General features: G+C 46.3%; 1 protein-coding gene across 1 annotated transcript in view; it reads right to left on the bottom strand.

Moving 5' to 3' along the window:
* The window catches only part of adam12b (ADAM metallopeptidase domain 12b), a 113,125-nt gene that overhangs the window by 24,019 nt on the left and 74,133 nt on the right, over window positions 1–14,973 (bottom strand). The window contains exons 12-13 of the mRNA XM_084735685.1: window positions 9,937–10,114; window positions 673–762 (exon numbers count right to left, since the gene is read on the bottom strand). Coding sequence (XP_084591811.1) covers window positions 673–762; window positions 9,937–10,114 — 268 coding nt within the window. The remainder of the gene's footprint in view (window positions 1–672; window positions 763–9,936; window positions 10,115–14,973) is intronic.

The raw sequence follows: 14,973 nt of genomic DNA, 5'->3' as shown, positions 1-14,973 counted from the left end.
AGAGGACTTATTCATATATTTAAATGAAATGGAAAATTGCCAGCTCATTTTCATTTCCAAAATGAGCTATACAAACATATACAGCAAGAACACCCACAACATGAGACTAACTTATGATGAACATTGTACAATGCTGATGAGGTCAAACATGCTCTCGTGTAAAGCAAAGAAAAGACTCATTTGTGTCAAAATGGAGGTCTGTGCAGTAACATTTAATCATTTAATCATCTTCAACAAATGTTCCTTTTCAAAGAGAGGACACATCTGAGACTTAACAAAAAGATTTCCATGTTAAAGCAAAAACCACTAATATCTTGGTGGAAATTAACTTTATGAAATCAAACTTGAGAACTTGTCCTCAATTGAAACCTGCCTATTGAGGTAAAATATACACAGATTGAATGAACTGACCTGAGACATTACATTTTATCCAAGGGCACGCTATTATGAGTCTCTTAATAGCCTACCAGAGCGAATTAACAGTTTCAGAAAGTTTTAGGTCTAGCCCTTCAGTATGGAAATGAAAAATGTCCATCTCGGCAGAGTAAAGGTTTGTGCAATGTTCAGAAGAGCAGTGAAAATACAATTTCAGAACTTTTTTCAGTTATGAGAATAGTACAAGGGCATTTGACTCGGGAAAAGGTCCAAAGTGGAAGGAGACCGAGGTCTTACCCTGCAGTCTTCACAGCACTGTCCGTGGGCGCATACGGCATCTCCTTTCAGGGTGCATGTGGTGGCATTGCAGCATGGGTTCATACATTCCTGGAATTAGAGCAAAAGAAAACAAAATAGTTAACATGTGGACCTCATCTTCTCTGTCAGCCGGTCCCTGTCAGATCAAGACTTCCAGGTCAGGGGAGCGCACTTCCTGTCTGGGGGATTCCTGCCATGCTTGCCCTGACCTGGAGACCTTTGAGACATGAAGACATATTAACTGAAGCTCATATGTTCTGGATTTGGGAATTCTCGAGACCTTCGGACTTGTAGAAAGAGGACTGTGCTTAATGCGATAACCCACGAAAAAAAAGAGGGAACTGTGAGGCAGAGGAGGAGAAGATAGAAATCAGGTGTAGCAGATCTTAAAATCTGATTTGATGTAGATAACAGAAAAATTGTCATGGTTTGGGATTCTGGTTGGTTGTTTCCTGTTTTATTTTGATAGTTTCTGTTCCTCCCTCATGTGTTTTGGTTTTACTTCCTGTCTTTGTCTGTGTTCCCTCCCCTTGTGATCTCTGATTGTTTTCACCTGTTCCTGATTGCCCTCACCTGTGTCTTGTTTTCCTTCCCCTTCCTAGTGTATTTAATCCTGTGTCTTGTCCTCTTCCTTTGTCGGTTCATTGTTTCTGTCACTCTCGCGTCTCGTCTCCGTCTTGGTCAGTGTTTCCCAGTGTTTTCGGATTTATGGATTTTTGGTTTTGTTCCTCCCTACCTGTTTTTGGATTCACCCTCGTCATTCATGTAAGCTTATGTTTGGTTTTTTTTGTTCATTAAATACCTTTTGAAGTCTACCCCCTGCCTCCTGTGTCTGCATTTGGGTCCTCCACTTAGTCAGACATAACAGAATAAACCGACCAGACATGGACCCAGCAGATTTTTCTGTGTCAGTGGAGCTGGCAGAGGAACTTAAGAAGACTGTTGAGGAGAGTGGCCAGCTCCTCTCAGCCATCCAGGGATGCACGGATCCCAGACGTAAGCTTTTTGTTTATTCTTTAGTTGAAAAGACCGTGTCGTCTAGACCCAGACTTTGGATTTTCCCCCCAATTGCTCAGCTCCTAATTGGACTGGGTGACATGAAGAGGGAATTACAGATCTACCTTGATCTATTGGACTCTGCGAGCCAAGAACAGCTGCCCAGCGTACCCGAGCCTCTGCTGCCCAGCGTTCCCGAGCCTCAGCTGCCCAGCGTACCCGAGCCTCAGCTGCCCAGCGTTCCCGAGCCTCAGCTGCCCAGCGTTCCTGAGCCTCAGCTGCCCAGCGTACCCGAGCCTCTGCTGCCCAGCGTTCCCGAGCCTCAGCTGCCCAGCGTACCCGAGCCTCAGCTGCCCAGCGTTCCCGAGCCTCAGCTGCCCAGCGTTCCCGAGTCTCAGCTGCCCAGCGTACCCGAGCCTCTGCTGCCCAGCGTACCCGAGCCTCAGCTGCCCAGCGTACCCGAGCCTCAGCTGCCCAGCGTTCCCGAGCCTCAGCTGCCCAGCTTTCCTGAGCCTCAGCTGCCCAGTTTTCCTGAGCCTCCACTGTCCTGTAACCCAGCCTTCATCTCCTCGTGTTCCGATGGGGTCGCCGCCATCATCTCCTCGTGTTCCGATGGGGCCGCCGCCATCATCTCCTCGTGTTCCGATGGGGCCGCTGCCATCATCTCCTCGTGTTCCGATGGGGCCGCCGCCATCATCTCCTCGTGTCCCGATGGGGCCGCCGCAGCCTTCTCCTCTTCTGGCTGGGTCGCCGCCATCATCTCCTCGTGTTCCGATGGGGCCGCCGCCATCATCTCCTCGTGTCCCGATGGGGCCGCCGCAGCCTTCTCCTCTTCTGGCTGGGTCGCCGCCATCATCTCCTCGTGTTCCGATGGGGCCGCCGCCATCATCTCCTCGTGTTCCGATGGGGCCGCCGCCATCATCTCCTCGTGTCCCGATGGGGCCGCCGCAGCCTTCTCCTCTTCTGGCTGGGTCGCCGCCATCATCTCCTCGGGTTCCGGCTGGGTCGCCGCCATCATCTCCTCGTGTTCCGGCTGGGCCGCAGCCACCGCCGCTGCCGCAGCCATCTCCAGTTCCTGCTCCGGCTGGGCCGCAGCCACCGCCGCTGCCGCAGCCTTCTCCAGTTCCTGCTCCGGCTGGGCCGCAGCCACCGCCGCTGCCGCAGCCATCTCCAGTTCCTGCTCCGGCTGGGCCGCAGCCACCGCCGCTGCCGCAGCCTTCTCCAGTTCCTGCTCCGGCTGGGCCGCAGCCACCGCCGCTGCCGCAGCCATCTCCAGTTCCTGCTCCGGCTGGGCCGCAGCCACCGCCGCTGCCGCAGCCATCTCCAGTTCCTGCTCCGGCTGGGCCGCAGCCACCGCCGCTGCCGCAGCCATCTCCAGTTCCTGCTCCGGCTGGGCCGCAGCCACCGCCGCTGCCGCAGCCATCTCCAGTTCCTGCTCCGGCTGGGCCGCAGCCACCGCCGCTGCCGCAGCCATTTCCAGTTCCTGTTCTGGCTGGGTCGTCTCCAGTTCCTGCTCCGGCTGGGCCGCAGCCGTCTCCAGTTCCTGCTCCGGCTGGGCCGCAGCCACCGCTGCTGCCGCAGCCGTCTCCAGTTCCTGCTCCGGCTGGGCCGCAGCCGTCTCCAGTTCCTGCTCCGGCTGGGCCGCAGCCACCACTGCTGCCGCAGCCGTCTCCAGTTCCTGCTCCGGCTGGGCCGCAGCCACCACTGCTGCCGCAGCCGTCTCCAGTTCCTGCTCCGGCTGGGCCACCGCCGCAGCCGCCGTCTCCAGTTCCTGCTCCGGCTGGTCCGCAGCCACCGCTGCTGCCGCAGCCGTCTCCGGTTCCTGCTCCGGCTGGGCCGCAGCCACCGCTGCTGCCGCAGCCGTCTCCGGTTCCTGCTCCGGCTGGGCCGCAGCCGTCTCCAGTTCCTGCTCTGGCTGGGCTGCCGCCCCAGCCTCCACTGCAGTCTTCGCCAGTCCCTGCTCCTGCTGCGGCTGGGCCGCTGCCACTGCCGCAGCCGCCACCTCCATCTTCACCTCCTCCTGCTCCGGCTGAGCCATCGCCACAGCCATCGCCACAGCCATCGCCACAGCCATCGCCACAGCCATCGCCACGGCCATCGCCACAGCCATCGCCACAGCCTCCAGTTCCTGCTGTGGCTGGGCTGCCGTTGGAGTTGTCGCCTCAACTGCCACAGGAGTTCCACCTCCGTCTTCGCCAGCACAGCCGGCCGCCTGCTCGTCCGCTAGAGGGGTCCCGCCTTCGCCGCCGGCCTTCTGCTCGTCCGCCAGAGGGGTCCCGCCTTCGCCGCCGGCCTCCTGCTCGTCCGCCAGAGGGGTCCCGCCTTCGCCGCCGGCCTCCTGCTCGTCCGCCAGAGGGGTCCCGCCTTCGCCGCCGGCCTCCTGCTCGTCCGCCAGAGGGGTCCCGCCTTCGCCGCCGGCCTCCTGCTCGTCCGCCAGAGGGGTCCCGCCTTCGCCGCCGGCCTCCTGCTCGTCGCCCGTCTCCAGAGAGGTCTTGCCTTCGCCGCCGGCCTCCTGCTCGTCGCCCGTCTCCAGAGTGGTCTAGCCCTCGCCGTCGGCCTCCTGTTCGTCGCCCGTCTCCAGAGTGGTCTAGCCCTCGCCGTCGGCCTCCTGCTCGTCGCCCGTCTCCAGAGGGGCTCTGCCTTCGCCTTCGTCGCCGGCCTCAAGAAGGGCTCTGCTCCTGCTCTGCCCTGCACCCGGGCCGTCCGCCTGAGGTCCCTACCTCTGCCCCGCACTCGGGCCGTCCGCCTGAGGTCTCCTGCTTCGCCTCTGCCCCGCACTCAGGCCGTCCGCCTGAGGTCTCCTGCTTCGCCTCTGCCCCGCACTCAGGCCGTCCGCCTGAGGTCTTCTGCTTCTCGCCTTCGCTTCGGCCTGGCCCTCAAGCCTTCATGTCTGACCCCTGTCCAGTCCCCGGGGCCTATGAACTCGGACTTCTGATCCTTGTTGCCAGGCTGGGTGCCTGAGATCGTGACTGATTTTTGTTTTGCCCTCCTCCGGACCCCCTCCGCCCACCCTGCTCCTCTTGGACTCTTTTTTTTTTTTTTGGACTGAGTTTTGATTTAGTTTATGAAGGGACGTCTGGGATCCGTCCCTTAAGGGGGGGGTACTGTCATGGTTTGGGATTCTGGTTGGTTGTTTCCTGTTTTATTTTGATAGTTTCTGTTCCTCCCTCATGTGTTTTGGTTTTACTTCCTGTCTTTGTCTGTGTTCCCTCCCCTTGTGATCTCTGATTGTTTTCACCTGTTCCTGATTGCCCTCACCTGTGTCTTGTTTTCCTTCCCCTTCCTAGTGTATTTAATCCTGTGTCTTGTCCTCTTCCTTTGTCGGTTCATTGTTTCTGTCACTCTCGCGTCTCGTCTCCGTCTTGGTCAGTGTTTCCCAGTGTTTTCGGATTTATGGATTTTTGGTTTTGTTCCTCCCTACCTGTTTTTGGATTCACCCTCGTCATTCATGTAAGCTTATGTTTGGTTTTTTTTGTTCATTAAATACCTTTTGAAGTCTACCCCCTGCCTCCTGTGTCTGCATTTGGGTCCTCCACTTAGTCAGACATAACAAAAATGTGGCACACTGAACTATTTGGGTATCATTGACAGGAGCAGGAGTGGGATTTGAAAGCCCTTAAGAGGCAAAGATTGCAGACACTCCACCACACTGACAAGATCAGCTGGCCGCTGGCAGAAACCGACAAGGGAGGATATGTAGGGAGAAGTTGAAAGGGGAGCAATGTTGTAAAAGACTTCAGGGAGGTGTTGCAATGTTTATCTTTTATTGAATGCCCAAACGCATCAGCTTTGTTTCCCACATGGTGTCACAGATCACGCTATCACGCAGAAAACAACTCCCACTATTATTTATCTTCTTTCAACGTGGCTGTTTTCGCCCGTGGAGCTCTGAGGCAATGACAAGACGTGTTGTAGGCTGGGAACTGGAGGGAACTGGATTGTTGGATGTCTAATTTCCAGTTGATGTGTGGTTTTATGAGTCTGGCTGTTTACCTCTTGGCCCTGATGTAAGCCTATTGTTTAGAGAAGAGAGAAAAGGTGGCTTTAATCTATCTGTCTAAGTGGGCCGGCAGATAAAACAAGCCGGGTCTATGTGGTGGGATATCATGGTGGTTACGGAGAGGAAAACTGGCAGAGATGGAGTTGGCAAATGTAAATTATACAGTTGTTTCGTTGGTGGTCAAACACAATGACTCCACTAAAATACTACCTACAGTTGCCTGTAAATGATGGAATACAAAGTCATAACATCACTTAACTAAATAATCAAACACAATGTTGAGTCAGTTAGATTTTAGTCATTAGTTCGCCAAGAAAACAAAAAACTTATGGGCTCGCTCAAAAAGTATTTTTCCAGAAACATTGTTCTGGTTAATCAGGATTTGGCGGGGGGGGTCCAATTGCGGGTTTCATTTTGGATCTGGGGGTCATGGTAACCATGGTAATCTGGTTTTAGGAAAAAAAAAACATTACAGAGGAACAATTCCTAAGTCAATGTACCTATCCAAAATTAAGATAGGAAAAGTGTATTACACAAGCATCCTAACTTCTGAAAATCTCCAAAATGTAGTTAAGCTGTCCTAGTTCTGACTTTTCCACCAGGTAACTCTAGCTAACTTATTTAATCTGTGGCTGCTCTTTCCTTGCTTCTACACAACATAGCAGAGACTGTGTCTGCTGTCTTATCTTATCTCCCAAGTTATCTTTGTAAATTTTCCAAAAACAACATCTTCGGATTTCACGGCAGATGTTACCGACACCTGTCATCCTCATCTGTCTTGATATTAAGTGCCAGTTGTTCATTATGCTTTAATTTTTGTATGTTTCATGATGTTTCAAAGAGAAAACACAAAGGTTACAAAGTTGTTCAGTTCAGTGAGATGAGAAAAGTAGTGTGGGTTGCTTAGTAACCAGCATAAAAGTTGGTATTAGATTGAGTGTTTAAGATTTGCTAACCAGAGATAAAATAGGATTAAGTAAGATAATATAAGATTCCTGAAGCAGGTAAGATTTTCTTCTGTAATAGTAAATGGGGAAAATATCTTAGACTACTCCTGTTTTGACTTTTTTGGTGTTTTGTAGATATTGTCTGTAGAGATGTCTGCTTTCTCACCAATAAAATGGGACTAAATGCTTGTGATGCTCAAAGCACCAAAAAATACATTTGAAAAATTCTAAACCAGTCTTCCATTATATTGGAGAGAAGGCAGACATCTCTAGGGTCGATATCTCCAAACCTCTGCAACTCACACCAAACCAATCTAGATGGATAAATAAACACAACAGGCCAAGGGAAAAACTGTATTTTTGATTTTGGGGTGATATAAAGATATAAGATTAATAGTTTCTGTAATACATTACCTATTTTACAGTCGGCAGAATACACAAATACGTTAAACTCAGAAGCAGATTTATACAGATGTTGGCAGGCTCATTGCAGGTAAGAGAAGCTGCTCACTACAGACCCAACAGAGGAGCTTGACCTAGACCAGTTCATCCTCTTCGTCCAGCCACAGCCCAAGACCGACAGAAGGCCAGTTTGATTGGCCTACATATTCTTACCCGAACCCAATGTCACTGTTTGGATGGAGCCTCACTAGACCCGGAGAGGCGGAGCTGGGCTAGGTCAAATTTAGCTATGCGGTGAGCACTACTGGGGATAAAACAGTGGTGCTCAAACTATGGGGTGGGCCTAAAGGCATAGAGCTTCTGCAGGGGGGTGTGTGGCCTGTGACCAGGGGAAAACGTCAAATGAAACAAAGCTGAAAGAATCAGATTTATGTAGGGAAAATAAATAAAGAAGAGTTTATTGTTAAATATTAATAACATGAGCAAACAGCTCCTGAAGTGGGGCATGCCACTTAAAGTTTAAGAACCACTGGGCTGAAATGACAAACATCTCCTTCAGTAGATCATCATCAGTCGTAACAACTAACATTATTCAGAAATGGCTATTATGAAACTTCTTGAAATGTCTGATTTATGTGCTGACAGCAAGCTGGTGTCTTTGCTCGTCAAAGACCATTTGTGAGGGAAAAGAAACGTCTTTGTATGTGAGTGGACTGTGCATTTTTGTAGTTCAATATGACCGAGACCCCCTAATTAAACTTTCATGCATATCTTATCAACCTAATAGATCTGCATCAGGACCTCCAGCACTTTGAGTCTGAGCTTGTAAAAATAAGGTGTAAAATTCAGCAGGCTACAGCTGTTCTTTCAATCCATCAGATACACATTTAATCAACATTTCATATCATCTACTGCTCTCATTTTCAGGTTGTAGCTGTTGGTCGAGAATATTAAATGGGCTGTCACAAAAACTACAGTGTTTCTGCCTTCTCAGCCAACAAAGGGCAGATACTGATCTGAATATTTGACTTTTTGTTATTTATAACTTTACACGCCTGCAAATGTTAAAAGCTAAACTTAATCATATTGGATATGGGATTTGAAAGCATTCAGATTTGGGTGTCAGATACAGAGCTGAAACAACTATTCAATTAATTTAGAATAATCAGAAGCAATTTTCTTGAATTGATTAATTGTTTGAGTCAGGGCAAAAATGCCAAACATTCAGAAGTTACAGCTTCTCTAAATGAAAGGATTTGCTGCGTTCTTATTCTCATTACATTGAGTTTCCTGAAGTTTTATGTGTTTGTTTGCTTTATTTGTTCATTTGTGTGTTTGTTTATGTGTTGTCATGGATGTTTGTTGTTCCTGTTCTTCATCACTGAACTGATTTGAAGTATTTATACAACAACATGTAATTTTGACATTTGCTTGGCCTATCAATGCCAATCAAGGGACTGGTGTTTGAAATTAGCTTTGACTATAAACGCTTGTACAGTACATGCCTCATTGCTTATGCAGCTGTTAATGTTTTCTGTACTTGTCTTTTACAAATAAACTAATAAACTTAACTAAACTAAAGTAAATTGAACATCTATGGGCAAGCAATTCAAAGAAATGTGAGGAGCATTTTTCACCACCTAATATTCTCAAGGAAATCCATTAACCTCAAGAAATTTTGAGTGATATAGCCATCATCAAACCTCCTTTTGTTTTAGGCTTTAAGAGACACACAGCTGCCTTGGCTACAACTGCGATGCGTGCATCCCACGTGAGTTTCTCACTTCAAGGCATGTGTGAGCAGGAAACAAAGTGTGTGTTTGGCTGGATACGTGCATCGGAGCGTGGCCAGTTGTTTGGGTGGTGGAGCCAAAGAAAGCTTATTTCAGCCTCGACCCGATTACACTTTTGTTTGTTTCCTTTGTCACACAGTTGGACAGTGGTTTGATTAATGGGCCTTCAACGAGGATATGACATCACCGTGGCAGCCTGTCAGACTGCTGTTCAGCACATGTGGCAGAGAAGGTGTGATGTAAATAAAACACTTAAACTGGAGACTGGAGGCCCCGGGTGGTTTGTTGAGCTTTTAGGCTTTTTTTTTTTTTCTTTCTTTTTTTGCACAGCAGGTTTTGGTGCTTTTAAGTCACAATAACAATCAATGTCAAGAGAAAGTTTAACGTGAAGTTTGTTGTGGTTTGTTGGGGGGTCTGAGGCAGATGTTGAGACTTTCAACAGTTCTGGTTCTGGATGATTGCTTACAGGGCAGTTAACATGGTTTTCTTTGGACAACAGGTTTTATAAGGGTAATATCAAGTTGGAAAAGTGCGCATTTGGTACTTTTGAGTATTGACATATTGATTTGAGGGGGTAGTTTACCGAAAGAACAAATGAGAATCTTAAGAAAAAGCTTGTTTTTACTGTGGACATTTTTTGAGGGAAAGGACCCACTTCACTGAATCCCGATTCACCAAAGACTTAAGATTGATTTTTCCAAATGATTTTTTGTTTAAACTTTTTTTTATCCTCCAAAAAACATTTTCTTTTTTTATGCAGTTTCACATTCACATAATTATACAGAGCTGTTCAGTACAACCACAGAAGTGGAGACCGATCCATTCCACTTGGTTCCTACACATTTTCCATATATTCCATATTTGACATCTAACTTGCTTTTTGCATTTGGAATCCCAAGGAACGTTTATTGATTGTATGTGTATGAGAATGTAACAAGAGAAGAGCTTTTTAAAGTGAAGTTATAGGTGTGATTGATAAAATATTGTCCGAAAAGGTGTCCTTTGGAACATATATATATACCATATTTTTCCATACTTATCCAGACCTGGAAATGACCAAAATCAAATTCCGTACTTTTCTATACTACATAGCAGCTCTCCTTACCTCTAGCTCCCCGCAGTCACACTCTTCCCCCTCCTCCACGTATCCATTGCCGCACTTCTGACCACCATAGAGCACCTTGACCTCGGGCATGTTATATAAACACATGCCCACGCCTTTCTCCAGACTGGCAGCAAGGTCCTTCTTGCTGCATGTGCTGAATACTGTTGGGAATGGATACCTGCAAGAAGAATGGAAGAATAAGGTTAACTGAATGAAGGAATGAAGAGAAATAATATAAAAAAAAAATGTACAAATTTGGCTGAGAGACAGAAAAAAAATCCTGCTTCATGTGTGCTTTTACTGTTCAGAAAACAAAACGATCTGGAGAAAAGTGAAGTCAATCATTCTGCTGAGCCAGAACACAGACAGAGCTTTGTTAAATCTGCTCATTCAAGAGGCCTTTTCACACAAATTTATTGGTCTACTGACATTGTATGAGCTCAAGTTCAATAGATTTTCAATCCTACTCAGTACATAAGTGGGCCATCAAATGTCCAGAGAAACATTTTCTCTGGCAGCTACATTTTCAAGAGGCATATCCTGGCTAGACCGGGACAATTTAAGCAACTGACTGGAGGGAAGAGCATAAGAAGGGGGTGTTGGATGTGTGTGTGTGAGCACGCAAGTGTACGTGAATCCTTGATAAAATAAAAGGCCTGAAACCACACAATTTCTACCACATTAATTTCTCTCCCTAGTATCACTTACCTGAAGGGCTGACTAATGTCTAATTTAGTGAGGAAAGAAATTGGACTTCGTATTGAAAACGAGAAAATGTTATGACTTTAAAGATGAAAATATGTGATATGCCAAGAACAGCTGTGAGGCCTGGAGGAACGGTCTTCCTCCTCGAATGAGCGTCTATGAGTCTTATAACCGAGAACCAGAAATAAATAGGCAGAGAAAGATGGAGGAAAAACTAAAAATGTAAATAGGCAGGAGAAAGACAGGAGAGGGAAACAGGAATGAAAGAATGAAATTATTGCTCATAGACAAATATGGCAGAAATCTTGCTGCTTTTCTCAGGGTTGGTCAGATGGGAGGTTAGTGGGGGCACAAACCCCAAAACAACCACAAAGAGATGCAAAATGGGACACAGAGGGAGACAAAATGTCAAATAGGCCAGAAAATGACTTAAAAGAGGCACAAAATGATTAAAGGACAAAAGGTACCAGGTAATTGTTCATTTTACAATCACTCCCTTTCTTTAAAACTGTGCCGCAGGCATCCCGTCCCGCTTCAAACATCTCCTCTTGCCTCTGTGTCTAACCTCCTCCAAGGTCTGTGCCCTTCTTTGACCTCTCTAAACACACTGGCACCATGAGACATAACCCACAGGCCATTCAATGCATACATACACAGCGCATGATGGTAACATAACCAAGCCTCGACCTCGTGCTTACACACGAGAACAGCCTCACAAAAGGACTGCCAGAGAAAAGCAGGCTTTGTGGTGTAAAATGAATATCTTCACAGCTCACACAGTCATAGTGGGACATAGTCAAGCTTCAAAAAGAGGATGTGGAGGATGTGGCAAGCAGGAATGGCTAGAAGAGAGGATTGGCAGACATGGCACAGAGAGAGGCAGCTGGCACCAGATACTTGAAAAGCTTCACTTCAGACAGAAACATGTCATGCACGTACTTATGCAGCGATAGACTGACTGGGGTCTTCAAACGCACCAGGGCGTGGAGACTGTCTGCAAAGCTTGCTGCTTGACAGGGCAGATTTGTGAAAATTCAACATTACACAGAATATGTTTGTGGAGCCTAGTGGTGGACAGAGGTGTGTGTGTGTGTGTGTGTGTGTGTGTGTGTGTGTGTGTGTGTGTAGGGGGGTAATGCTTTGCCTTTGCCTAAGGGGGATTTGGCTGCTGCAACTGCATGGATATTTCACTGCTCTTAGTTGACTCTAGTGAAGCTCCTCCTGAGGGGACTGGACATAACAGTGGAGGCATTCAATGAAAAGGAATCTGCTTTTTTTACCAAGAGAACACAGATTTCCCAAGAACACAGAAAAACATCCTCTTCTAACAGCCACCCTTGGGTGAAACCACTGTGTCCACTTCATTCAGACTGTCCACCTTTGAGTGTCGGCTGCTTTCATCTCACACTGACCAAAAGCCAATCTCCTGGTGTCTGCCTGCCCTCGTCTGCTCCCATAATCCACTTGTTAGAGTCCTTTTTACCACCACCACGCACACAAACAGAGCTTTACTGCCCTGTGTGTGGAGGCCCATGCACGAAATCGAGGACAGACACACTATGCAGATCAAACTACAGCAGTGGAGCAGACCAAGCCCTTCGTAAATAGCATGGCCTGCCACTGATAACAGAACACAGGCATGCTATGGGATCTGTATGAGGGACTGGAGTGTATATGAGGGGTAAACAGAGTCTGTTCTCAATAAACTGGCATTAAAGGTAAAAGTTAAGACGGTTGTCAGTGGGAGATTTCTACACTGAGGAAAATCAGATTTCTTCGGACCAAATTAGACCCACATGGAGAGTATTAACAAGAGCCAGTGGATACATGTATGTTAAAAACAACATGAAATCAGGTTTGAGTGCCATCGCTCTGTATACAGCCAAGCTTTGTTTGAGGCACAAGCATATTTTAAAGGGTTAACTCTCTCTTTGATTTATCCTCTGCTCTGAAACACTGACAGTCTTTGAGCCTAAACCAAAAACAGACTTTATGGTCAGGATTACCCTGTCTGAGCGTGTATGACCACAGGGGTTAGAAATGGATTACATTTAATCAGGATAATATAATCAGATTAGGAAAAAAATAAGTATAATCAGCCCAGATTATGTTTGAAAAATGTGTATTTAGATTATAGTTACATTGTCAAGGATTACTTGATTTGTAATTACAAATTTGATTTGACCAACTGTAAATGTTAAACATACAAAATGCAATGTATTTGTGTTCCAAATGTTTTTAAATGTTTAAAGAGAAATTAAATATTAGAGGAAGCACATTTTTTGTGGCTTCATCCATTTTTGTGTATTTTTGTGAGATTTTCATTGTTTGATGTTGAAGAAATCCAAAAGTATTCAGATTTGATTTTTTGTAATCCATGTAATTTGTATTCAGTAACTGACTACATTTCAAAGTAATCCGACCAAAGCCTGATGACCACCTGTACAGCCCCTCTGTTGATTTCATGATGTAAAATAAGAATGATATCAACAGTAAATGTCTGCCAAAGTTGAGTGAAGCTGACTGACAAAAGCAAGAAGCAAAGCTATATTACTGATTGGATTTTGAATAAGTGAAACGACCTTTAAAGCCAATTAAACACAGCTCTCTACAAGTGAGCAATTAGGCGCGCTCTGTCATTTATAAGCCTGACTATTTAAAGTAGAGGGCACCTCAAGCAGCCATGCCTGGAGCCAAGAAATCATTCTAAATGATCGTCCTTTGACTGATGTCCAATGTGGCCAGTCATTGTGTATGAACAGGGCTTTGATAATTGAGCCGCACTGCTAATTTGCGACTGACATCCCTAACAGGTAACAGGTGCCCACTCCGTCCTGGTAACAGCTGCAGCGTCAGTCTCGCGGGGCGTCCGGGGATGCCGCAAGAATATCGAACTTCTCTGTCACCTGCTGCCAGGTGCAGCTTTTCATGACGATGAGCAGATGCACCAAAGGAGTTAACAGCCCGGACGTGGATGAGCACAAAACGTGTGTCGTGGTGCTTTCCAGGTGTTTTTGCGCTATCGGCTGAATGTCTGTGAGTTTCTCTGGCCTGCACCTGAATGAAAACAACCAATCAGAGCCACTTTCCCACCCCAAACACTGTCCAACAGGAAGGTCCAAAAGAAACAAAATATTTTATTTTTATTGTTTACCTGATTCATGTGTACTTGTTTAATTTCAGCTTGGACAGCAAAGCCCAGGGAAGGCTCTCACTTTGAGCACTAGCACTGTCCTCCCCTGATTAGACCGATTCCCAGGTTTGTTAAATATTGACGTTTTGGGTTAGAAACTTAGGAACCAGAGGAACCTGATTTTGTCACATATTATTTGTCTCATGTACTACTGTCAGAACACAGTGACAATTTCAGCAAAAATGATAAAAAAAATATTTTTAATAGAAGTTACTAACTTTAATTTCAAATATCAGTGACTAAATGAAGGGAAAAATCTTTAGTTATTATCTTTATCTATAAAGAGTTTACGCTGAACGCTAAAAAAAAGTCAGCGAATTGACTTAATCAGGAGTGTTTTGGTGGGATTTGATTAGATTTGAGTCCCACACACTTCAAACCTGTGAGAAGAGCGCAGTGAAAACAAAAATACAGAAACCTGTCATGAAATTATGAGAACTGTTCTAACCATGGCAGAAAACTGTGCCTTCATGTAGGACTCTATCGCTCACAGTAAGAAACTGACTGAATAAAAAAAGGTTTTCAGGGCCTTTATTGTTTTTAAATCACTTGGAGAATGGGACAATTTTTATTTTCTTTTAACCACAGCTAGATTTAAAGAAGTGCAGTATTTAATGGCAATGCGTCAGTTAAAATAAATGACAAGTCTTAAAAGACAAAAAACACATTCACACCAGCAAGAAGTTTTTCGATAGCCCTGTAAAGGGAGACACCATAAATCAGCATTAAATAGGGTACAGTGTAGGATCAGCTAAAATGTACAGATGTCAGTCTGCAGTAGACCCACACTGACGGTGTGTATTATCACAGCTGAGACCACATGGCTGCTCTGCTGTCCAGGAAATTAGCCGAGCAGAGAGTGTAGGTTTCCCTGGATAATATTAGCATAAAGCCTTGCACCCTCTCCAGGTGTAGTTTGCTGAGATGGAACTAATTTGGCGGTGCACAACAGTTACACTAAATCTAATTAGTCAGTTCATTTCTGGCTGTTGGTAATGTTTGAAAGGCAAATATGTCATTCACATTGTGAACAGCGCACACTGTGAAAAGATCATAATCTCATCAACGTCATACAGCCTCGTACATCTGTGGTACTGACGGACGAAAATGCGCGGCGCTGTCTCAGCGGCGAGCAGCAG

This window comes from Lutjanus erythropterus, chromosome 14, assembly GCF_056507025.1.
Source record: "Lutjanus erythropterus isolate fLutEry1 chromosome 14, fLutEry1.hap2, whole genome shotgun sequence".
Taxonomy (NCBI): Eukaryota; Metazoa; Chordata; class Actinopteri; order Lutjaniformes; family Lutjanidae; genus Lutjanus; species Lutjanus erythropterus.
Note: the sequence above shows the minus strand (reverse complement) of the source record. Positions and strands in the feature narration are given on the sequence as shown.